This window comes from Ostrea edulis, chromosome 1, assembly GCF_947568905.1.
Source record: "Ostrea edulis chromosome 1, xbOstEdul1.1, whole genome shotgun sequence".
In the NCBI taxonomy this organism is placed as follows: Eukaryota; Metazoa; Mollusca; class Bivalvia; order Ostreida; family Ostreidae; genus Ostrea; species Ostrea edulis.
In genome coordinates this window covers 43721358-43748018 of record NC_079164.1, presented here as the reverse complement: position 1 = coordinate 43748018, position 26661 = coordinate 43721358, and the positions used below count along the sequence as shown (strand labels likewise).

The window sequence follows — 26661 nt, the reverse complement described above, 5'->3', positions numbered from 1 at the left end:
TTTATTGTTTTGATGGTAGCATTTTATGACTAGTTGCTGAATATGTACGGATAGTCAGTACAGTAAAAACAGCGATGTTTCTTACAGATGTCAACTGCATAGTCATTGTAACATTGACTAAAGTTTAAGGAATTGATTTGCTAAACTTTTTTGTTGGGTGGTATCTTCTTACAACCACTGTGGTGCTTATTTGAGGGTTTTCTGTTGTGATATAAATTCTATATGACTACATGATGAATTTCCTCTAATTCGTAGTGTTTGTACATCATGGGTTGTTTATCACAATCATCAGTTAGCAATGACTCTTTACATCCATGTTGGATATGTACATGTAATTTAAATGACAGTGGTCATGACTTAGTCAAATTTAGTCACCTTACACAGACATGATGCATTAAAGTATAAATCCTAGCTATTAAAAGAAGCGTGCATATGCGAACTCACACACACGATGTTCGTCATCCTTGATTACTACTATCTTGCTCCTTCAAGATTACCTATTCCAGTTGACAATGAATAGCGAGTCGACTCTCAGGCCTTTGAATGTGTCTTACACATGATGTAATGTTAAAGTACATAGACTTGATAATTTTTAACATTTGACAGTCAATACCATGTTTCGCTAATTTGAAAAATAACATTTTTCTCTCTTTTTTATCAAAAGCTTTTTGATAATCTACGAAGCAACAATATAATTTCTTACCCTTAGCAAGGTTTCGATGAATTAATGCATGTAAAACAAAAATTGCATCTGTTGTACTAAAACCAGATTCAAATCCAAACTGAGCATCAGAAATAATATCTTCATTGCTTGGCCACACATTCAATCGTTCATTAAGTATGGCTGTAAAGAGTTTTGACAAGCAACCAGTGTAATCCCACGATAATTATTACAATCGTTGATATCTCCTTTTTTAAAAACAGGAGCTATTAAATACCCTCTGACCCTATATTGGGGAAAATCCCAGAGGAAAATACAATATTAAAACTAAAAGTTCTACCAAATATGTAGTAAGGTATTCATCAAATAAAATAAAATATCCATTCAATAAAGTATCAGCTCCGGGAGATTTTTCTTTTTTTTAAGCGCTTGATTATACGAGTTACCTCCGCTGCGGTAATTGGCACGTTAAGTTCTGGGTATGCTGAACTATCAATTGTTGGAGGATAAATGTTATCAGTTACGGACTGTGTGCGTTTTTCTGGGGACGACATTGCTTGAAATTTTTCATATAAATCTACAAGACTAGGTCCACACGATGGGTTTCTTTTGTTCTTTCGAAAAAATCGATAAAATACTTTTGGGTTTTCCTTTTCAAATATTCCATTTTATCACCCTGATATCTTAAATATTCACGCCGCATTCTTCTTTCATAGTTTTTATAGAATTTCTTAGAAGTAACAAGTAAATGTCTGTTGTAGTGTGAACGTACCTTGTTAAACAATTTTTAATTTCGACTCATCCTAAAGTCATAACCCTGGGGTGTGAAATTCACCATTTTCTGTATATCATTTTCTGCTATTCCCAAGTATGCATTTAAATTTTATACAGTATCATCAAACTTACACATAAATACTATATATACAAAGTTTGGCCCCACCCTGGAGTCAAAACCCTTATTCTGGGGAAAATCTAATTTACAATTTTGGTACAAGACTACCTGTTCTATCCATTTAGTTTCAATTTAGTATCAAAATCACTAAAGAAAATGTTCTTGAAGTGTTTTAGACATAAACACTATACAACAAGTTTGGTTCCGCCCAGGGATCAGAACCCCTACCCCGGGGATCATGAAATTTACAATTTTGGTAGAGGCCTTCCTGTTCTACATCACTATGCATTTAGTTTTTCTTACATGTGTGTGGTTCTTAAGATGAAAATTTATGACATTTGGTCAGTTTTTGTCCTGCCCTTAAGGCCCCAGCGGTGCAGGAATCCTGAAATTTACAATTTATGTTCCCTTTGTTCAAAATATGTTTCATACCAAATTTGAAAAGAATTTGAATGATAGTTATCAAGAAATTAAAAATGTCTATTGTTCACACATTTAATAACTGACCATTTTGGCCCCACCCTGGTACAAAACCCCTACCCCTGGGATCATCAAATTTACAATTTTGGTAAAGAACTCCCTGTTCTTTCTAAATATCTATTTACTTTCAATTTAGTATCGATAGCACTAAAGAAGATGTTATTCAAGTGTTTTACACATAAACACTATATAACAAGTTTGGCCCCACCCTGGGGTCAGAACCCCTACCCCGGCTATCATGAAATTTACAATTTTGGTAGAGGCCTTACTGCTTTACATCACTATGCATTTAGTTTTTCTTACATGTGTGTGGTTCTTGAGAAGAAGATTTTTGAAAATTGGTCAATTTTGGACAGTTTTTGCCCGCTCCTTGGGCCCCAGGGGTGCTGGAGTCCTGAAATTTACAATTTATGCCCCCTTGTCCCAATGATGCTTCATATCAAATTTGAAAAGAATCGGACTTGTAGTTATTAAGAAGTAGTTAAAAATGTTCAATTGTTAACGTACGGCGGACGAAAACCAATTTCAATAGGTCACCTGAGTTTACTCTATCTGCATCTAGCTAACATTTTGTCAAGAAAACAATATCATATGAGTTAAATAATGAAACAAATGATGGATCATTTTTTTTTTTTTATGGATTTGTCTATTAATGTTCCAGGAACATATTTTGAGAATTTCCCCAGCGTTTTCCTATACCGAAGGCCGGTCACTCGCGCTGGGTCGGTAAAGACGGTTGTTGATGTACAGCTTGTTGTAAACAAGTCTTACTTCGTTATCCTCCTCGCGTTTTTTCTTAATTATCCTGGTCAGTTCTTTGCGTTCGGCCACAATTTTTGGAGTGTACTGTTCGTTGATATAGAAGTTTGTGCCACGAAGGTTCTTAGCCATCTCCTTCACTAGTTGTCTCTTCTGGAACTCATTGAATTGTGCGACTATAACTCGTGGTGTACGCGACCCGGCGGTTCTATGTACGCGATCAAACTTCAGACTTCCCACTTGCACTGCATCCATTATTAGGTTCTCTCTCAAGAAGTCTGGAAGAACACGCTCAGTTTCAACTGGAGTTTCTTTCTGCCTTTCCGGGGTGTTCGAAAATAGCAAATTATCTCTCATCGATCTAAATTTTAAGTCCACCATGTCATCCTTTAATCTTTTGTTCCCCAGCTCCATGGCCCTCAACGACTCCTCAAGTTTTCCCATGCCGAACTCTAAACTATCATTTTTGTCTTGGAGATCGCTGATCAACTTGTTCGTTTCCTCAAAACCACTTCTCAAACTATGTGTTGTTTTTTCTAGTTTAGAGGTAGAGCGTTCGCCCCGCATGTGAAAGGTTGGGGTTCGATTAATTGATTGATTGTATCCGAGCATAGGCCTGAATTTGAAGCCCTTCACCGGTCGTAGTGACGTCTCCATGTGAGTGAAAAATTCTCGAGAGAGACTTCGTTGCATGAAATATAATAACATGTACATGTATATCATTTGATCCACAGGGGCTAAGCCCGTTTTGGGCCCGAATTATATGATGCCATAAAGAAAGAAAGGGGTCTAACTCTGACCCAAATAAAAAAAAAATAACCACTCGCTTCAAATGCCTAAAAAATCTTAAACTATGTATGCTATGCGTAATTTGTCGTTTTCCTTGCATGTATTTTAAAATGTTTCAACTACTTGCATGTCAAATTTCAAGCCACAGGTTCTTAAAATAAAGACATACGTCATCGTTGTCTTGATTTCACTCGTTTAATTTTACTGGGACATTTACCGGTCCAGGTCACGGGGTCGTTTCTCGCCTATGACAGCAGCGAAATTCAGACTAATGTGGATGATTTCGGACCTGTCAATTAAAATTTTACATCAATTATACGCTACTTCCTCATACTATAATAAAGTTATCTATGCTCGCCGTATCTGGGTCGCTTATTTCACAAAACATCAACTCCTGACTCTTAACTGCCATTTTGAGAAACGCACTAAAGACCCGACATACCTAAAACTTTAAAGAAGGGGAAAAGTGGAGTAAGATCCCCTAAAACCTGACTGTAGCTCAAATAGTAAGTTGCTCTCTGTCAAGAAAGACTCCAACTGAGTGTAAACTGCTCTTTCAAGAATTTTAGAAACAATACTTAAAATACTTACTGGTCTATAATTTTCAGCTTTGAGTCTGTCGTTTTTTTTATAGAGTGGTTTAACCTTAGCCTCCTTGAGTTCTTCTGGTACTTTACCTTCTGAGATACTACAGTTAATGATGAATGCAAGGTGAAGATAACGAACAGTGATCAATCTCATAACTCCTACAAGCAATACAAATTAGATAGTTGGGCAAACACGGACCCCTGGACACACCAGAGGTGGGGTCAGGTGCCTAGGAGGAGTAAGCATCCCCTGTTGATTGTTAATTTTAAGACTTCTGCGCCATCTCTTAGAAACCTAGCTGGGATACCATCAAGGCCCATGCTTTTATTTACACTAAGTCCACAGAGTTCTTTTGACACAAATCCCTCTGTTACATGTTTAAGATTAAATTTGCAGTGGCCCTTGTTTCTATAAAAAAAAAATTAAAAAGTAACCGGATGTTAGAAATGTCCCTTTGCCAATAGGAAGTTTTTCAACAAGTTTTGATGCAACATTGGTAAAAAATCTGTTAAAATGGTTTGCAATGGTAATACCTTCATGATAGTAACGCAATGTGGTATGCAAATCATACAAAATATTAATAATAAATTTAACTAAATTAATTGCATACTTGAAAAAGAAATCAGTGAGAATATTATTTAGGAAATAAACATGTGGTGAACCCATGAAATATATGTAGTCGTTGAGTCTACGTCTAAAAATAACCCCACTCGTGTAAGGTGAATTCCATATTGAGGGAAATAGCTCTGAAGCAACTGTCTAAATCTGGGATAGATAGAACATTAAACAACGAATTACAAGAGATGTTTGATATTAAACTTATGGTACGGTACTGTAGTAAATAAAATACACTTCTTTACGCAGATACCGAGTCTGAATTGCGCACGTGACATCATTGGTTTGAATCATAGACCAAAAGCAAAGGGATCGCCGACTTGCTTTGGCGGGAAAATGTTACTGTGTTTGCAGCGCCCTCACCGGGATGTATAGAAAACTTCCGGTAAATACACATTGTTTATACATGTGCATACCGATCATTTACACACGGTATCGTATTATATACATGTATAGGCCGATCATCGTCGTGTTTGAATTGAAATTATGAAGGTAATTAAGAGTAGTTACTGTCTCAAGGCGCAGGCCATTGGACCAGTCAGAGACATTCGGTCTGCTATTTATAAATGAATCCGTCAACGAACTTTGGAAAATTCTTCTTTAAAGAATGTATGAGGTTGATTTATCTAAATTTGTTAAAGTAACGGAGGGAGGAGTCGATTATGCGGTAAAGATTCAGATAGGGGGAGTCGCAAAACAATCTAAGCTTTTATAATTAAAGGGATATTGTTCCAAATTCTGAATATAAAGCAATAAAGAGCAACGTAAAATGATACATATAGACTACATTCTATCAACTTTTGCTGCGTCAATATTATATTATTCAATGTTTGTATCACCACAACAGCAAACAATTTCAATTCTGCAAATAGTGTCTAAGTATTTGAACAAACTAGCGGGTTAATCCAGGCGAATTGCAGATGCAGATGTAGCTTATATCGTATTGTTTCGTGCGATAAATGTTTTGTTGAAGTTATGGTTACAAATGCAAGAAAAAGCTCTGACCTACCTTTCGTCTGACTCTGAAGTGGGTATTATCGAAGATACTCGACTCCCCCGGGTGGCATTAGCGACTCCCCCAAAGTAACGGTTGTACACGGTGCCTTTGGGCCCAAAATTGGAAATACATTTGTAAATTACTGACTTACTTACATAAACGGAGCAGTATTATCTACAGTGTAATCTATTTTTTATCAATTTAATTCCTTAAAATAAGAAGCAAGTATCCTGTAATATTATATACCATGAAATAGTAGACAGCTCTTGTCGAAATGAATTGAACAAATGAACATCGTATCCGCATTTAAAATGTCGAGTCAACTCTGCTCACTTCTGCAATAAGTTATGACCTCCAAAGTTTGGAATTCGGGTCGTTCCCTTTTGGAAAGCTGAAGTAGCAAACAGTTTCAGCCAAACTTTTCGTCTTCCCATAGGAATTGTGGAAATATACGATACAACAATACTTCCCCACCATGACTTTCTATAACCGGAAATAAGTTTCTATACACCCCGGTGAGGGCGCAGGGAGATCGTGACAATGAATATAGAAGGATGACGTCATAAGTCAGCGATCCGTCTATGTTTGAATATGTATTTGATACACGAACGAGTGACAGTTGTAGGTATTTAAAAATTCATTTGTTTTGCACGTGATCTAACGTAACACGTTCTCTGATTGAGCAGGGGACTTTCACTGTTTCCAATCATATGCTGGAAGTTGAGGCTACGAAAATCGCACTAAATCTGCCAAGGGTTTGTAGAGAAGCGGAGCGGATCGTAAACCCTTGGTTAGCGAAAATGTAGACGTGCGTATGTAGACCTTCCTGTTATCGCCAATATCTATTCCACTAAAGTTTACACTGCAATGTAAAAATATGAACTAGAGGAGACATTTATCACTAAATACAGTTTGTACATGTAACTTGACTATCTCTCTTTCTCCCTCTCTCATTTTTCTCTTTCCCTATCTCTCTTCCTCTTTTTCTTCCCCTTCTTTCTTTCTCAATAACATTTAAAGGTGCGAGATAGAGTTTGGTCTCGGTCTACATGTCATTGAAATGCCGAGGCCAATCATCAGAATACTTGGCTCTGTAATGTGATCTCTGATATAGCGAAATGGTACCTGTAGGTAATATACATACTTCACAGTACACAAACAAGTCAACTAAGGCATGTAAATACGCGTATTATGAAGGGTTAACGAACAGATGGATGTTCGAGTAGTACGCCATTCCTTTAATACCAATGGAGTCGAGACCCCGAAAGGGACTGAGGTATATTCCTTTTTAAAAGGCACAGGTCGATACGAGTATACCATATATTGACCTGCTTAAAATTTGCCTTTATTAGACTCCTTCTTCCTACTAATGGACACAGCGATTGTTCAATATTGTAAAGAATTGGGGTGTTCCACGATCGGATGATTTGAATGTAAAAGTAACAAGTAATGACACGTAATGACCACTATAAAATCACGTGGCTGTCTGACTGGGTGTTAGACATTTTAAGGATACTAATAAATTTTGAACCAGCGATGTTTACAAAGATACACTACAGATAGCGGTTACAATGCAGATAATTTGGTCACAGATAGATATACTTGGGTAATACACTTTTTGCAGATAATGAGTTCCTTTGAAACAACTCTGTTCCAAATCCTGGTGTTAGATCAAGGTTGACCTAAAACAATGGCGTTAAAGATGGATTTTAACTTATACCATGTTCTTGCAGATGTCACATAGTTACCTTTCTGTAGACAACCCTGAGTTTGTCAATATCTGCGTATTATTGTGTACCCCTTCCGAAAGGGGGGATGGAGTGAAATATTGTAATATATATATATATGATGAATTTTTTTTCTTTTCCACATCACCCGCTTATAGCAAACTAATTACCTACTTTCGATTTGCAGCTATATGTGTTCAGTGCATTTAAAACCAAAAATTTACGTTGTTTAAAAAGTTTAAATTTTATTTGTTTTACGACGAATAAAATTAAACAAGTCCAGAAATTCTCGAAGTTAACTTCTTGTCGGCTCGAATATTGGCATGAAGAGGTCATTGATATGGGAGGAAACTATCTTAATGGCGACATAAGTTACTGTCAGAATTTGCAAGTAGAGCGCAAACTAACTCTGACGTTGGGACTATTGTCCACCCTGGTCACTTTATAGAGTTAAGAGGAAATATGTTTCACTGATCTAAGGAAATCAGTGACATGATTTCATCTAAGTAATAAGTTTTGTATTACAGTTGATGAAACAACATTCAAACCATTTTTTTTGCATGGATCACGAACTAGAAGAAAACAGTCTTGTTTATATTAATTATATATCGAAAATTTTCATAAATAAGACTTCCGTTACAAATATAGAATTCGTGGTAATTTACAACGTAAACAATTTAAAACGAAAGTAGATACATCAACGTATTTTCCTAATTTTTTCACAAGGACTGCAGGTAAGCGCTCTGACTTTATATTGGTAAACTTTGAATGCACATAATCATGCATTTGATATACATGTACCTGCATAGTACATATCATTTTCATAATTAGTGCAAAGAATTTTGATCTGAAGTATGTATTTGAGTTTCGTTTTCATACATTAACATTAAATCGATAAAATCTTGTTAATACATAATAGTCTCGGTTGTATACAGTCATGTTTAGGGAATTCATACAAGACTCATAAGGAAACGAACGATTGAGGAAAAAATGAAATAAATTCATGATCTGAACATAAAATCAAATGGCAAAGTGCCAGAGGATGATAAACCCGCGGAAAGATTACAAAGCATTATATGTAGATAGTGCCTATGGACATTTTAAACAAAATCCATTACATTGTTGACAGCTGTCGATATCAAAATAAGATATTATTGTTCAGGTAAGTGATTTTTGAAAATCAACTTCATTAAAGTTGAGTGGAGCGGTTATTTGAAAAATTATATTCTGGCATTGTGTTAAGAAATGAGTAACCGACCTTGTCGTCAAAAATTATCCCAATTTGAAATCATTCCATTAATCAGACAAACATTGTTCTGTGTGTCTGAAATCGGGGTACAAGTGAATGCACAGGTGTATGTAAAATCGCTGAGTATTTTATTCTTTAGAAGAAAACAATAATTAAACTGATTGGTCAAAAGAGACACTGAACACTTACTCATACTTTATTTTCCATTCTTAAAAATATCTTCGATTTAGTTGAAGATAAAAATAGTAACGCTAAAAAATCGCCCTTTATTACATATTATAGGGTTATTGAACTTAAATATCGGTCTTGTTGGATTTGAAAAGTTCGAGATTATGTAAGCGAATTTCCACTCCCAACGATTAATTAATCAAATATTGTTTAACGTCCCTCTTGAGAATCCTTCACTCGTGGAGACGTCACCGCTGCCATTGAAGGGCTGGAAAATTTAGGCATTTGCTCGGCGCTTACGGCCTTTGAGTAGCCTCGTGTTTCTTTTTTTTTTTTTTTTTTTTTTTTTTTTGAGGTCTCATCCGAAGGACCGCCCCATTTAGTCGCCTCTTATAACAAGCAAGGGGAACTGAGGACCTATTCTAATCCGGGTCCCCACGGGATCACACCCAACGAGAGCCAATATTCACAAATATAAGTTCAATGATTCCTTAATGATTTAGCAAAACCATATTTCAGGGGCCGATTTCACAAAGCTAACTTAATTAAGACTCATTTATATCTTAGGAAAAAACTTTTTTCTAAGTTCATTATCTATTCGTTTCACTAACTTCGTCTTATCGTATAAAATGTCTAGGTTATGTCATAACGTTTAAAAAATCGATGACTTAGGAACAAACTAAATAAGGCGGCTGCATAATCGAAGCGAGCGGGTATTTTAAGACAGAAATAACGCAATGGACTTCATGGATGATCGTGAGGGTTAAGAATTCCTTGACATTTGATGCAGGGTATCTGTCAGGAGATTGAAAATGACGTTGCAAGAGTGAAAACCTATGAGAAAGTTACATGTATTACCACTCTCCCTCAAAGTTATGGCTACTTTACAGGTTTTCGCTAGCTACGGTTACAGAAAATATAGAGCACATATTTGACTACATCACAATCGGAGATACTTTATAGACCTTGATCAGCTGCGACATTGGTAATTTAACATGGACAAACGCGTGCTCAATAATGTAAACATCATTTTACTAGTTTTGCAGTTTACTTTGAATTTAAAAGAAATTGGGACCATATGGGGCCTTTACACTTTCTTTACATCTTAAGGCCATAGTAGAATACGCACGTGAAAAATAGATTTGAATCTAGAGTAAACTTATACATGTGCATGTATGTAATTGATTTCACCCCGTAGACTAAATACATGAATCATGGCCGAGGGTTTACGAGTTGTCCGCGGTCCAGATTGGAATCTTGGAAATGAAGACAAAGGAGAGGGACACGTCGGCACAGTTGTCAAGGACAACGGGGACCAAACATATGACGTTGTCTGGGATATGGGAGGAAAGTCTACGTGCAGAGTTGGTAAAGGGGGAAAGTTTGATCTTCGCATTTTGGACAATGCGCCTGTTGGTAAATGATTATTACACAATCATATATGTATACTGTATTTATAATGCAGCTATGATAATAGTTTACACTTTTAATTCTAAAATAAAACTATCCCATTAAGCATATTTATGTTTCTATCAGGAGTAAAGCACCTGTCTCGAACTTGTGAGGGTTGTCAGAAACGTACAATTATCGGCGTGCTTTGGAAATGTGCCTCTTGTAATGATGTTAACTTATGCACTCCGTGTTACTACCAAGACAAGCATGATCTAAATCATCCGTTTCAAAGGATTGACAAAATCCATGCTACCAGGTAACTTTGATACTCATGGAAAAACTTGCACTGTCATCTCCGATATCTTGACAAAATTGTGAAGATAATGGATTTACCATCTTCTTACCTCCATCACAGTGTCGACGTTCCCAAGAGAGCCAACAGCGTCAAAATGAGAGCACTTGGAATTTTTCCAGGAGCAGAAGTCACTAGAGGCCCCAATTGGGATTTTGGAACTCAGGATGGTATGTTTATTAGTATTGTAGTATGTACTAATCTCAGTGCTATTACATAATCATCTGGTTCAGGTAAGTGTTTTAGCTCAAAATCTGCACAATTTGTATGGTTTATGTTATAACTTGTAAAAAATCAAAGAAAATATAAAAATATTGGACTTTAAAAGTTATCATAACAAGTTGGTAAAACATACAGAATCTCCACATAGATTCACAAATCTACAGTTAACCAAGGCATGTAATGGAGTAAGATTTGTGTACAGTTAACCAAGGCATGTAATGGAGTAAGATTTGTGTACAGTTAACCAAGGCATGTAATGGAGTAAGATTTGTGTACAGTTAACCAAGGCATGTAATGGAGTAAGATTTGTGTACAGTTAACCAAGGCATGTAATGGAGTAAGATTTGTGTACAGTTAACCAAGGCATCTATACATATGAGCTAAATTTACCATATGTATACAGTACACTTGGGACTCCTTGGTCGAGTGGTTAGAGCATCGCGCTCAAAATCACACGGCCTCTTACCTCTGGTCGGCGCGGGTTCGAATCCCGCTCGCGCCGGTAAGTGAGAAAGTTTCCCAGTTTACTTTCGGAAGGTCGGTGGTCTCTTCCCGGGTACATTGTATCTGGATTCTCTTTTCCATCAATAAAAACTGGGCGCCACCATATAACTGAAAAATTGTTGAGTGTGGCGGAAAACATCAATCAATCAATCAAAGCTCTGTACACTGATTTGAAATATTTCATAAAACTATATGTAAATTCTCTTTGGCAAATCTATTGGGATTTCCGTGACACAAGTAAACTTTATTCAAAACAAAGTAAACACACTGTTTAACATCGTAATGAAACGCTAGGACGAAGTGATTATTTCAAAAATACGCATCGGACGTTAAAAATTGACCCATTCTTACTTACTATACAGAGAACTGTAGCCTGAATGCATATCTTGTGACTGTCCACTAACTATACATCAGATTCTTTTAGAATGTAGTGATTTAACGCTTACTGTGGAATCATCACTGTTAGTGGGGGATTGATGTTCGTGGATTTCATGGGTCTCTCTTACCCACGAATTTACGTGTCCTCAAACATTTTTTAAACCACGTAGAGTTATCTCTTCTAGTGACATCGTATCGCTTACCCACGAAATTATGTCCCCACGAACCAGCAAAATTTTGCTTGCCCACGAAGATTGACCCCCCACGAATTAAAATAATTCCACAGTATACACGAAATAGACTTTTTAATGATGTGCAATCAATGAAAGAACGTTCTACAAATATCGACAATCATCATATTATATAATACATGTATTTACAAGAATGCGATTTTTACAAAAAAAAATTTGAAAACTTTTATGATACCACTGTTTATGATTTTTTAACCTGTTTATGTATTTTCAACTTTTATGTTCGTCGGATGGGACGTTCAAGGGTGTACTGTGTCAAGGATCACAACCCCCTTGGCACGCAAATGATCGTTTCTCTGATGTTTGAAAAAGAGTAGGCTCACTGGGGACCGTCAGGGAAGCTGAAGCACGAATAAATTCATGTTCACATATGTATTCATTTAAATATTTGAATTTCAATGTATAAAATGCCGCACAAAATGAAACCTTTTACCAAATTCAGAATTTATACAGGTTATGACTTTCATATTTGAGCTGTACCAGTTATAACATATACGAAATTATACAGCTTATACAACCTGTACAAAATTCCGACTTCTACACGATATGTATATAATAAACATGATTGCAGGTGGGTCTGGAAAGAAAGGAAATGTGGAGGACCTACGTGGATACGGCTCAGATGTCGGTGGAAGAAACGCAGTGCGTGTGCGCTGGGTAACTTCAGGGGAGGCAAATGTTTACCGTATCGGATGCCGTGGAAAAGTTGACCTGCAATGTGTGAAAGAGGCTCCGGGGGGACACTATTATCGAGATCATATCCCTGTTGTTGGTGAGTAGCGAGGCAAATCTTATCGTGGGAAAAGTGTAAGTATCGATACTGGAAGAAATGTTTTGTTAAATTTGATATGTAGGGAAGTCTGCACAGACGCAACAGAGGGGTGAAAGGAAAATATCTGCGGGCGAAACATCGGATTCTCTGCTGAAGAAGGGAGACAAATGTGTCATTGATATGCCAGAACAACCTTTGAAAGAATTACAGAGAGGACATGGAGGGTGGTCTATTAGAATGTCAGAGGTGAGTTATTTGACCTTTATTTAACATTAATTCTTGTAGTTTGCCATCTAGTCAGTGTTTGTACTAAGCCTTTAAAATTCCTTCAAGTGCATTGGAGAAATAGCTGTCGTGAAAGATTTCCCTAGCGATACCACTGTGGAAGTGGAATACAATGAAAGAATTTACCAGTTCCATGCAGGGGCAGTCCGAAAGGTGAGTGGTGTAGCATTGCTGTCATCATAATGGAAGAAAAATCCTGTCTGTTTTTGTGCTGGTTTACCGCTAATACATTGCAACAGGTTTACGACGTTAAAGTTGGTGACGTTGTGCAAGTCCTGAAGGATGAATCAAAAGCTCTTTTGCTCCAACGAAACCACGGTGGCTGGAATGACGACATGAAAAAGGTCAGAAAAGTTGGCGAAAGGGACCTGAAATTAATGCTTCTTTAAACTAGAGTCCCTGCATATCCAGGTAACAAATTGACAGTCTAGAGGATGAATGATTTTCTGATGAATGATTTGTAGTACATATGTATAATATAAAGTAATTAATTTGAAAATGTACTGTATATTATGGTGTTCCTTTTCTCAGTCACTCGGTATGGTAGGCAAGGTGGTCAAGATAGACTCGGATGGTGATGTGGCCGTCGCCTTTGGTAACCAAGCTTGGGTGTATAATCCTGGATTGCTGATCCCTGCAAATGGACGAAAAGTCGATGTATTGGATGATGATGATGAAGAAGAAAACGAACCGGAAGATCCCTCTGGATCGAGAGGTACACGTCTGTATATAACAGAATCTTCTAGGCCTTTTTGGATCTATTAAAAGTTTTATATTCGTATATGAATTACCTAAAAGGTTGGTAATATCTTCTTTTTTCCCGCAAAATGGCAGTTGGAATTCACTCCACTATCAAAGTAAAGACTACCGCTTAGTGCGAGGTTATCTTAACGACTGTATTAAATAATCTGATAAAAGACATGCAATGTGTGTATTTCTTTTAATTACTGTCCTATTATTATCTCTTTAAGAAAAAAAGATTGCTCTTCTATGGTCATCTTCACTTTCCCACATAAAAGCGTTTTCACATACGTTGGGAAGTCTCTGAAAATTGTTACATGTACGTTATTGTGCTTTCATATAAAGATAAATGTCAATATTTCATTTAGATTCGCCCGAACCTGATGTTAGACACCAGATAGGTGGAAATCTTGCTCAACTAATGGCCCATCTTGTTCTCCTCGAAGCCTTGGGTGCAAGACAAACAATTGGTCCGCAAGAAATGTTTAACGCATGCGCAAAAGGAAACGTCAGTGCCGTGAATCAAATGATTCAGAAAAAGAAAGATCTGGTAAGTATCTCTAGTTGTATATAAAAGAGAAATGGATTAAGTATATTTCTTAATTTGCAATTTCAACCGCTGCTTGAATAGACAGTATCTTTTGAATATTCGTTAAATCGAGACAGGCTACTGACCAACTAGTTGGTGTTGCAGGGGTTTCAACACTCGTTTAAAGTCAGCATTTCGCAAATTATATGGTCATCATAACAATCGAGTTTGCCAATACAACCTATCAATGGGTCAATTGCTGTTTAACGTGTTTCATACCAATTGTTTGGCAATTCTTTGCACACTGATTTTGACTGCGGATTGCTCCGCTAACTTGATGAAGATACAGAGCTCATGGCGGGTGTGACCGGTCGACAGGGGATACTTACTCCTACTAGAGACCTGATCCCACCTCTGGAATATCCAGGGGTCCCTGTTTGCCAAACTCTTAATTTTGTATTCCTTTTAAAAGTTCTGAGATAGATCACTGTTCGATATATTCACCTTTTCATTGATATCCGGGTTACACTTTAATGTTTGTGGATTACAAAGATTGAATTGTATGTATTTTTTGTGTATTTCATTGAAGGATTATTTGCATACCGAAGAATATTGATCTCTTTTGAATAAAAACACAATGACCTACCCTATTTTATTATGATGAAAGTGTGAAGATAACGTACAGTGATCAATTTCATAACTCCTTTAAAGAATACAAAATTAAGAGTTGAGCAAAATGGAGTAATCCGTAGTCAAAATCCGTGTGTAAAGAATGGTCTCAGTTGGTATGAAACATGTTAGTGATCGTTATATTTACCTTTTCTGACAGTATTTTACCCAATGACAGGTTGTATTGGTAAATTAAATTGTTATAACGACCATAGAATTTGCGAATGGCTGACTATAAACGACACTGGTGAAACATCTGTAACATCAACTCATTTCGTCACTAGCCTACTTCGATTTAAAAACTGAACCTACACAGCTCTTGCGTATATCGAATCGGTTAAGAAACATAACCTCCATATGCAGATGAGAATGGGATATTGCCACATAGAAGTAACAAGTTGATGATGGAAAATTGAAGACATCTCGTTTGTCATAACATGGACTTGTTAGTTTACCCTTAACACCTATGTTCAATGAAATATATAAGTATGAAGAAGATGTGGAAGACTGTGAAATGTCTTTTATTTCGATTTCGAATCGACTTATTAATGAAAATAGTTATTGTTAATAGATATGATATGGATGAAAAGTGGAGGATATGTACAACAATAAGTTGAAATTGAAGACTTTCAAATTTACTGTATTAAATCCAAAATTGCCTGCCAGTTTTAGTACATAGCAATCTGAAAAACAATTAGAACACCTGCTGGACTCGAACCCACGATCTACAATTCAGCAGTCGACGTGCTTTTTTCTCTTATCGTTTACAGTCGACGTGCTAACCTGCTAAGCTACACAGGCAATGATATTTGAAGGGAATGGGCAAATATTGCTTTATTTATATTTTCATTCATGTTTTAAAAGGAAGTTAGCCATTGTTACCATGTAGAGTATCTCCTTGAAGTAATTCTAGCTTTAATCTAAAATTGTTATTTTATTATATAGAAAGGGGATTCAATATATCCCAGTGAACTCGAAATAAAAAACACCACAGAGTCGTCCACTTCTGCTTCATACTTAAGATATTTTATTAAAAGTAGATATTAACGGCAAACTAACAACTCAACTTGATGACAAACGGGATGATTTCAACTTCTCCATCGTCAACTTCCCATATTTATGTAGCAATATTCCATTACCACCTGCATATGGTGTTTATATCTCTCAACTGATTCGATACGCAAGAGCTTGTTCTACGTATGGTCAATTTTTAAATCGAAGCATGCTACTGACAAACAAGTTGATGGTACAGGGGTTTCAACAGTCTCGTTTAAAGTCAGCATTTCACAAATTTTATGGTCGTTATAACGATATATTTTGCTAATACAACCCATAATTGGATCAAATGCTGTCTGACGTGTTTCATGCCGATTGTTAGGCCGTTCTTGGCACACTGATTTTGACAACGGATAACTCTGTTTCTTTGATAAAGATGTAGGGCTCACGGCGGGTGTGACCGGTCGACAGGGGATTCTTACTCCTACTAGACACCTGATACCACCTATGGTGTGTCCAGGGGTCCATGTTTGGCCAACTGTTCGTTATCTCCACCTTTCATTGTAAAAATGTGCTATTATTATATTTTTGTATGTAACGTTAATAATAGTCATGGATAAAATTAAAAATATAAAGATTTTATCAAAATAAAGAGTTCGGTTCTATTGAATATATAGCATTATATAGAAATTGATTTTTGTACAGGAAGACATTGTAATTTTGCTTCATTCAAAGCCTCTGGATAGGTTTTCTAACACAAATATCAATGACAAAAGTTTATAAACCTTATTCTTTTCTATCATTGAAATAGTAAATCACAATTTTGCAAACAACATTTTGCAACCGACATCAAAATGGCAGCTAGTATTGCTTTAATAGATGAAAGGTTGTCGATACATTTAATTGTCGAGTAAAAGAGTTTTCTCTTACGTAGAAGCTATTGAATAAATTCTGCCTCGTAAGAATATAAAAATAGGTCAGCTAATAAAAGAGCACAATTCGTGCCCATTGGAATTCCAACATACTCTTGGAAGACCTGATCCATAAAGACTATGAAGATATTGTTAATGAGGAACTCTAGCATGTTTTTAATATTAACTTCAGAATACTTGTGTGTAGAATCAGAGTGGTATTTAGGATCGTCCTGCCTTAATAATTGAACATTTTTAACTTTTTCTTCATAACAACTATTCTAATTCTTTTCAAATTCGGTATGAAGCATGTTGAGACAAGAGGGACATAAATTGTAAATTTCAGGACTCCTGCACCCTTATGGGAGGGGCAAAAACTGCCCAAAAACCGTACATGTGTAAGAAAAACTAAATGCATAGTGATGTAAAACAGGAAGGCTTCTACCAAAATTGTAAATTTCATGATCCCCGGGGTAGGGGTTCTGACCCCAGAGCAGGGCCAAACTTACTATATAGTGTTTATATGTAAAACGCTAACATCTTCATTAGTACTATAAATACTTAATTGAGACTAAATGTATGTTTAGAAAGAGCAGGTAGTCCTTTACCAAAATTTGATGATCCCAGGTATAGAGGTTTTGGTATTAGGGTGGGACCAAAATGGTCAGTTATCAAATGTGTGAACAATTGAAAATTTTAACTTCTTGATAACTGTCATTCCAATTTTTTTCCAATTTAGTATGAAGCATCTTTGGGACAAGTAGGGCATAAACTGTAAATTTCAGGATTCCTGCACCCCTGAGACCTTAGGAGCGGGGCAAAAACTGCCCAAAATTGACTAATTTTCAAAAAAAAAATTCTAGAACCGCACATGTTTAAGAAACACTAAATGCGTAGTGATATAGAGCAGGTCTCTACCAAAATTGTAAACTTCACGATTCCCAAGGTAGGGGTCCTAACCCCAGGGCGGGACCAAACTTACTATATAGTGTTTATGAGTAAAACACTTAGATAACATTTTTTTAGTGCTATTGTAACTAAATGGATATTTAGAAAGAACAGGTAGTCCTTTACCAAAATTGTAAATTTGATGATCCCAGGGGTATTTGGGTATGCCAAAATGGTCAGTTATTAAAATTTTTCAAAAATCTTCTTAACCAGAACCGCATCTGTTTAAAAAAAACTAAATACATAGTAATGTAGAGTAGGAGGGCCTTTACCAAAATTGTAAATTTCATTATCTCCGGGTAGGGGTTCTGACCCCAGGTTGGGGCCAAACTTAATATATAGTGTTTATGTGTAAGTTTGCTGATACTGTATAAATCTAAATGCATACTTAGGAATAGCAGAAAAGGATGTACAAAAATGATGGAATTTCACAACCCAGGGTTTTGACTCTAGGATGGGTCCAAATTAGTCATATCTTTTAATGTTAATACACCTATTATATTATTTAAAACCTTTCATCAGTGTATGCAGTTTTGAGGGTATTGAAGTTTTAAGAATACATTTTGTTTAATACTGTTGCTGAAAATTAGAATTTAGCTTAGATATTTAGAACAGGAATTTATTTCTAGATTTCAAAGCCCTTGGGAGTAGTGATACTTTTTCACTAGTACTCAGGTGACCGATAAGGCCTATGGGCCTCTTGTTTGAATGACTGATCACACGATATGAGTTTTTCTTTTTTTATTGAAGAAAACCTTTCTATGATGTCAAAAAGTCCAGTCTGCAAATTTATCGTGAGGAATGGTCGTGTAAAGTGCTGAAAAGCCATTCGTTTTGATATTGTTGATGTGAGAAAATTGTGTTTTCAAATGTACTAAAAGTTCATCAGAATAATTTTTAGAATACACCACTTCTGGTATTAGTCATGGCACAATACGTTTGAAGTTTCTCCTTCACATCAGTTAACATTTTCGTGAGGAGCAAAGATAGATGCTTGGTAGAACGTTTACTGGACCCAGCAATGTTTCTTGTTTGTAAGGTGGTGTTTGGGGGAGGGGGTGGAATTATAGGAATTTAGTATAGATACGGTAATTCATATGTATTCCTCCCATAGACTGGGATATTAACGAAGCATGGTTTTGAAGAACTTCATCTTTCAAAAGGGAAGTTGGAGTATAAGGAGGATTACCAAATGTAAAATTAATGCCATGTTCGTTTACAATACAGTTGTAATAATGAGCCATATAAAGACAATGTTGTTACAATTGATTGATTGATTGTTTTACGTCCCGTCGATAATTATTCAATCAAATTGAGATGGCACCATTGGTAGGTACCACAAATATAGACGTATACTTAGCGATCAGGGCCGTAGCAGTCAGGGTTCTTTATCGTGCCAACGCCTGTCGCGACACGGGACCTCCGGTTTTTAAGGTCATATCCAAAAGACTCATGATTCTTAATTCTAAATACCGAGTGTTTGGGAAGGAGTAATCACTACATATGTTTACGTTTAAGGTTTTAACGCGGCCATGGCACGAGTGGGGCTCTCGCAACCTCACGGGTACCAGGTACGAAGTGAACTCAATCGGTGCTTTGTCAGCTGGGTTGATTGTATATTGTTTAGCGTCCCTCTCGAGAATTTTTCACTCATGGAGACGTATCATTGCCGGTGAAGGGCTGCAAAATTTAGGCCTTTGCTCGGTGCTTACGGCCTCTGAGCAGGGAGGGATCTTTATCGTGCCACACCTGCTGTGACATAGGACCTCGGTTTTTGAGGTCTCATCTGAAAGACCGCCCTCGTTTGGTCGCCTCTTACGACAAGCAAGGGGCACTGAGGATCTATTTTAAATCGGATCCCTAGGTGTTTTTTTTAGGTCACTTAGCTGACCTATTGTCGTTGGTCTTCATCTGTCATCGTGTGTTGTCCGTTAAAAGTTTTAACTTCTTGAAAACTACAGGCCAATTGTTATGGTACCATTTTTTGTGTGAAGCATCTCTAGGATAACAGGAATATAAATTGTGAAATTTATTACCTTACCACCCTCGGAACCTCATGGACAGGGCCAAATATACTAAAAAGGTAATATTTTCTAAAAAATCTTCTGTACTACCACACATGTGGGAGAAAAATTAAATGCATGGTTATGATGTCCATGAAGCCCTCTATCAATTGTGACATTCATGGGTTAGGGGTTCAGGTCCTAGGGCAGGGCCTACATGACCATACAGTGAACATGTATCGAATCTTAGTAAGTCTTCTTCTCTACTCCTATATATATTTTAGAAAAATTGAATGCATGACTATGGTGTCCATGAATCTCTACGTAAATTGTGAAATTCTTGATGGTTCCTGGGTCAGGGATTCAGGCCCAAGGGCGGGACCAATATAGTCATACAGTGAAAGTGTATTAATTCTTAGAATATTTTCTTCTCTATTCCCATATATATTTATGAAGAACTAAATGCACGATTATTATCTTAAGCTCTCTGCGTAAATTGTGAAATTCATGGCTCCTGAGTCAGGGGTGAATTCAGACCCTAAGGCGGGACTAATATGGCCACATAATGAAAATGTATTAAATCTTTGAAAATCTTATCTACTTCCATATATATTTGAGAAAAACAAAATGCATGACTATGATGTCAAGTAAGTTCTGTTCCTTAACTGTGAAATTCATGGCTACTGAGTTGAGACGGTAGGGCGTGGCCAAGATGGCCGTAAAGTAAAAATGTATTGAATATTTGAAAATCTTCGTATCTATTCCCATATAAATTTGAGAAAAAGTAAATGCTGTATTGCTTATAGGAGTTATGAGATTGATCACTGTTCGTTATCTTCACCTTTCATGATTATGAAGTTCTCTCTCTCTCTCTCTCTCTCTCTCTCTCTCTCTCTCTCTCTTGTGAAATTCATGGCTCCTGGGTCAGGGTTTCAGACCCTAGGGTTGGGCAAAAATGGCGATATAGTGAAAATGTATTAAAACTGAGAGAATCTTCTTCTTAACTTATATATATATTTAAGAAAAACTAAATGCATGACTATGATGTCCATTAAGCTCTGTACCTAAACTGTGAAATTCATTGTTCCTAGGTCAAGAGTTAAGACTTTTCGGAAGGACCTATATGTATATGGCCACATACTGAAATATATAGAAAGCTTATTTTTTCTTATCTATTTTCTTAATTATGGGAGATAAACTAAATGCATGGTTCTGATGTCTTCTTAAACTGTGAAATTCATGGGTCAAGGGTTTAGGATTTCAGGGGGGGGGGGGTGTTGAGAGAAGAAGAATTTCAAAATGATTTATAGGCTACAAACTTTCCTCTGTAATTGGATAAGAATTGAATGCATTTGTTTGAAAGATCATTATCATGTGTACAAAAGACTTCATATCAAGGCTTAGATGCAAATATGAGACTCCCTGTAAGGGCTATGATACTCAAGTGGCCGTTAAGGCCCATGGGCCTTTGTTTTTTCGTGTAAGCTGTCTAATACTTTTATCACCTCTGGTTTACTAAACACAGAAAGATAGATGGTTCGCACTTTTGTTTTGATGTGTGTGATACGTGATTTTGATATTCCTCTTCCACTTTTTATCTATTCTGACAATGTATCAAGTACCTCTTTTTTCATATTTAACCCATCGTCTAACTTAACCTTCAACAGAAGTTTTGTTGCCAGTTGAAAGACTGGGGTTCTCCGAATTTAAGACCTTTTGAAATAAGTGATTTTATGTCCTCATTTTCAACTATACGACATCACGGGTAATATATATCTAAATACTTCTTAATGAAAACGTATTTAGGTTAACAGCTGGTACAAAAACCTGACCCCTTTAATGGTTGCCGGACACACAGGACATGAAGATATTGTGAGGCTATTGCTGCAGAATGGGGCCAATATAAATGCTGCAAACGACGATGGAATGACACCACTACTAGTAGCCATAGCAGGGTACTATTATCTTACAGAGAAAAATTTATTCGTGAAAATCTTCTGCGATGAAATTAAATTTTAGTTCCACAACCATAAGACAGGAAATTTAAGATGTACATGTGGTTATTTTCAAAACATATTTACACAATGGAAAGTATGATAGCATGTTAATATTTTTCGTTTGATATTTTCAGCTTTTAGGGAAGCAATATTTATCAATAACAAAAAACAGTAATTCAAAAATATCCCAAATGATTGGGTTTATCTTGTTGTATCAAAATTGGATAGGTGTCAAGTTGACAACATAATACCTATCTACAGTGTAATGATAACTTCACAGGACGCAAAACTAATTATTCCAAAAGTTTTGAATGTTTAAGTTTACAAAAAGTCAATTGTCATTGTTTCTTTTATAATTACACTTTCCAACCCTTTGCTATTAGTCATCGCGCTATTTTACGCATTGAATATTTGTCTTTATTTAAGCATTATATGAAAGCAATGTAAAATCGTCACAAGAAATATTTTTTATTCTTGATGATTTGAAAGGAAATTAAGTCGGTGGGCACGTGTAGACGATTATATTGGAACTTTTTGTAAGAATGGATCCAGGATATGAACTGAAAAGGGTCTAAATGACTAAGTATAATCGTAGGGGTCTAGGGCTACCTTGGATCGTAATCTAGTGGAGCCCAGGAGGCTAAGCCCCCGGAAGCTCCTGGACCCTAGAGACTTTGTAGGACAGGTATTAAGTCTTCTAAATAGACTTTTTTTTACTATAATTATCTTGTCATTGTAAATGAAAATGACGATTATCTTAAGGCCTTCTGGAGTCAAGCCCCAAAAGCTCCTGTCTTTCAACAGTAGAGTCAAAGCTTTTTTGGTACAGCCTTTTATGCCTTTTCTACATTTTAAGGTATTTTAGGACATATGTAAGATTACAGAAAACGTGTGTAAAATATTACATTCTTCTTTTTTCTTTCTTTTTTGCCTTTTACTGTTCTGCTTTTTAGACGGTGGCTATTTATAGCCAGTATCATGCTAGTGCTTCTGTGAACATGTTGGCGAAACTGTATACAATATACGTGGGCACTAGCGGTGGAATTTTGCAGGCAGAAAAAATAAGAAATTTTAGTTTTTTTGTTTTTTTTTGTTTGTTTGTTTTTTGTTTAATCAGAATTTACCGCATATACTTGTTAACAGTTGTTCAAGGTTTTTCAATGGCATATTGTGATATATGCATAAAGATAATCCAGAATTACTCGCTTTTTGGTTCATTCCATGATTCATGAATATTCATGTCTTTTGACGATATTCACTGCTGGATTTGAGAAGGTACGAGGGTCATCCAGATTGATATTGATATTAGATATTGTGCAATTTTATTACCGGTGATGAATGTGATCACAAAGGCGTATTTCCATTTTAAAAAAATATGTAACAATACTATATCTTAACGTTAAGATATAGTATTGTTTACATTTTTTTCAAACGGGAGAAGCCCCTGTGATGCGATAAGTCAACATGGTTTTGTTAGTAAAACCGAGCAAGTGAATAAAGATTTGTCTTTCTGTAATCAAGAAAAGATTAGTGTAACAAGTTGTGTATATGTAAAACCTATACAGTACCAATTTTGATGCACCAGATGCGCATTTCAACAAAAAATATATCTTCAGTGATGCTCAAGCCGAAATTTTGAAAATTCGAAATAACAGTAAACTTGTAAGAGGTAAAGGGAAAACTAGAGTGCCAAAAACTAGAGCCAAATTCGTCCAAGGATAAGAGCTATGATTGAGGGAGATAATCCTTAATTTACATAGATGTGTTTTGTTCTAGGAAAGAAGAGGGCACCGCTATTCTTTTGATAAAGAACAAAGCCGACGTGAATGTCAGTAACAAAAATGATCGGACTGCTGTACATCTGGCCGTGGATACGGGGCTGTTCCCAGTCCTTAAAGCTGTGCTGGAGGCCGGTGCCAGTCCCAACAAACAGGTCACAAATACTGTTCTTGCGTACGATTTCACACTGTTTATAAGGACATTAATGTCTCTTATTACATACTTTTTAAAATAGATTCTATATACATGTAGGATACGCGGGAGTATTTTCAATTGAGCTATGGAAATCAGCAATGTGCACTAAATTGTGAAATCACATCTGCTTAAACTCGAAGTTTGTGATCTCACATAAACATTTTGTCTGCTACCAAAAATGTAAACAAATACTACCCGCTTCTATGAAATTGAAAGCGCATATAATTTGAATTTGTAATAACAACGGTACATAATACGCCCGCGACAAGCTTATACATGGTGTTTTCTGAAAGAGTTTGCTTTATATTATAAATAGATTGATTAACAAACATGGCAAAATGCCACGAGTTTTAGAACTTAATTTAAGGTATGTCACTCGTCATCCAGCAGGGACAATTCTTTTACATCGTTTGAATAAATGGTAATCTCTGACGTGATGTAGATATACAAACCAAGAGCTATTTCCCAAAAAGAATCGTAAACTGACGGATGCGCACACCGACAGACGCCCGACGTAATAGTACTCTACGCCGTCTACGTCGGGCGTTTAATTGATAAATTGAATATTGTTTAACGTCCCTCTCGAGATTGTTTCACTCATATGGAGACGTCAACATTGTCGGTGAAGGGCTGCAAAATTTAGGCCTATGCTCGGCGCTTATGGCCATCGAGCAGGGAGGGATCGTTATCGTGTCACACCTGCTGTGACAAGGGACCTCGTTTTTACGGTCTCATCCGAAGGACCGCCCCATTTGGTCGCCTCTTATGACAAGCAAGGGATACTAAGGACCTACTCTAAACCTGGATCCCCACGGAATTCGGGTGTTTAAAGATAGTTGTAGATTAACATATACCTGCACCTCTGGGGTGTCTAGGGGTCCATGTTTGCCCAACTCTTACTTTTGTATTCTTTATAGGAATTACTACATCGATCACTTTTCGTTATTTTAACTCTTTCGTATAATACCCGTGTACTTAGATAGAAATAGAGCTTTCATTGTGTTTTGCGGAGGTTTTTTTTTACAATCACGCGATAAATTTAACTTTACCTCATTTAATAATTGATAAAGGGGCATGGACGCGATTTGAGCTGAGAATTTTTTTTCAAAGTATTTCTTATCGTTGACCAAAATTTGAATATCAGTTGTTGAGTGACAAGTGATATACATATATGTACAGCACTCTATATACCTAATTATGTAAACAAGGCTCGTGCCATGTTTTTGTTTACATATAGATTGTTCAATAGAAAATATCATATTTAAAACATAATAAGTTGTGTCAAACATTAGAAACTGTTCATTTGTGTTCAAAATTAACTTGTAATTTGGAAAATCTGCTTTAAACGAAACTTGTACTGGTATATTTGACCTATGTAAGCAAATACGTGGACGGGCCTTGTTAACATAACAAAGAATTGTGAGCCCTGTATCTCTACATAACAAAGAATTGTTAGCTCTGTATCTTCCATGTACCTCGACAACTGGCATTAAAAAAATTTCTGACCATTAGAAATACCTTATTGAAGCATTCTAAATATTTAAAATGGAAAAATGAAATTTGAGAATTTTCATCTCAAATCGTATCCATGCCCCTTTATCAATTATTAAATGAGGTAAAGTTATTGAAGTAATCTTGAATAGTAACAAAACTAAACAATCCTGCTATTACAGCTTGCGTTTTGTTGTATCACTACAGGACGTGGAAGGAGATACCCCACTGCATGACGCCATTGCCAAACGAAGTGATAGGGCAGTCGCCATTTTGTTAAGTCACCCACAAATAAATCTAAAAATTGTTAACAAAAGAGGACAAATACCACTGATGTGGGCTGCCTTCAAAGACCATGATTTGTGAGTGCTTTTGGTTGGTAAGAAGTGTGAGATTGTTTTTAATTAATCGTTCAAATTAAAGATTACGACAACTTTTCTCATTTCAGCGCTGTGGAACGGTTAGTTGCCAAGGATCCGAGTCTTGTGAATGCAAAGAAAAATGACGGCTACACAGCTTTGCATATTGCTGCGATTAATGACCACACAGATTCTGCGAACGTGTTAATATTAAAGGCTAGTTAACTTTGTCAACAAGATAATAAGGAGTTTCCTTTTGATGAGGGAAACATAGTTTTATTTCTACAATGTATGTCCCCGTAATCGAAGATTCGTGGGCATATAATGTAGTTTTTAGTCTGTCCGTCTATCTGTTTTTGTCCGGAAAAGAACATTATCCTTGTTATAAATTGGCCTTTCATATTTCACATTTATGTTCCTTGTGACAAGACATTTTTTGTGTCAAACAAAATGTTTGATCTTTTGAAAAACTTTAACATTGGTCATAACTTTTGAATGGTTAGTGATAGGGCTTTTATATTTCACAAGTCCTTTCTTTAGGTAAGAAACATTTTTACCTCATGACCTTGGGAGTTTGACCTACTTTAGCAAATTTTAAACTTTGGTCATAAGGTTTGAATGCTTCTCTATTTTATACGTGTATTCTTTATGACAAGACCTTTCTTTGGGGTACCATAATTACTTGACTGCTATACTGGGGTATCGGTGTTTAACAAACACATCTTATTTAACCATACAACAGTGTAGTTTCTTGACAACTGTATATGACTTTACTAACCAAAGATAGTGGACTTTCTATTTCAATTTCAGGGTAAAGCTCAAATAAACGCAAAAAATTCACAGGGCTTAACACCGCTGCATCTAGCCGCACACGAAGGATATGATGACATGGCGAAGGTTTTGATTATGAATGGTTCGTAAATTTGTACACGTGATTTCTTCATCTGATCACTGTGGATTTC

The 26661-nt window shown here is 36.3% G+C and overlaps 2 protein-coding genes across 6 annotated transcripts in view; one reads left to right on the top strand and one right to left on the bottom strand.

Annotated features, from left to right (window-relative positions):
- Positions 1-2726: 2726 nt before the first annotated feature.
- LOC125649569 (uncharacterized) lies at positions 2727-3359 on the bottom strand. Its single transcript, XM_048877237.2, has one exon. It carries the CDS (start codon positions 3357-3359, stop codon positions 2727-2729), a length of 633 nt encoding a protein of 210 aa, XP_048733194.2.
- A 3128-nt stretch (positions 3360-6487) lies between these two features.
- LOC125652687 (E3 ubiquitin-protein ligase MIB2-like) overlaps positions 6488-26661 on the top strand; it is a 28810-nt gene continuing 8636 nt past the window's right edge. The window contains exons 1-15 of one of the 5 annotated variants that reach the window (XM_048885260.2): positions 7819-8670; positions 10124-10341; positions 10462-10633; positions 10733-10839; positions 12596-12796; positions 12879-13042; positions 13130-13234; positions 13321-13425; positions 13613-13796; positions 14191-14372; positions 21685-21833; positions 23652-23808; positions 25548-25702; positions 25789-25915; positions 26510-26612. In XM_048885260.2, coding sequence (XP_048741217.2) covers positions 10140-10341; positions 10462-10633; positions 10733-10839; positions 12596-12796; positions 12879-13042; positions 13130-13234; positions 13321-13425; positions 13613-13796; positions 14191-14372; positions 21685-21833; positions 23652-23808; positions 25548-25702; positions 25789-25915; positions 26510-26612 — 2113 coding nt within the window. In that variant the 5' untranslated portion in view covers positions 7819-8670; positions 10124-10139. Of the gene's footprint in view, positions 10342-10461; positions 10634-10732; positions 10840-12595; positions 12797-12878; positions 13043-13129; positions 13235-13320; positions 13426-13612; positions 13797-14190; positions 14373-21684; positions 21834-23651; positions 23809-25547; positions 25703-25788; positions 25916-26509; positions 26613-26661 lie in introns of all 5 variants that reach the window. The other 4 variants (XM_048882055.2, XM_056150044.1, XM_056150027.1 and 1 more) reach the window with 4 other exon arrangements.

Coding starts and splice junctions, on each gene's coding strand:
- LOC125649569 (XM_048877237.2), bottom strand. CDS start 3,359: ATGCGGGGCGAACGCTCTACCTCTAAACTAGAAAAAACAACACATAGT.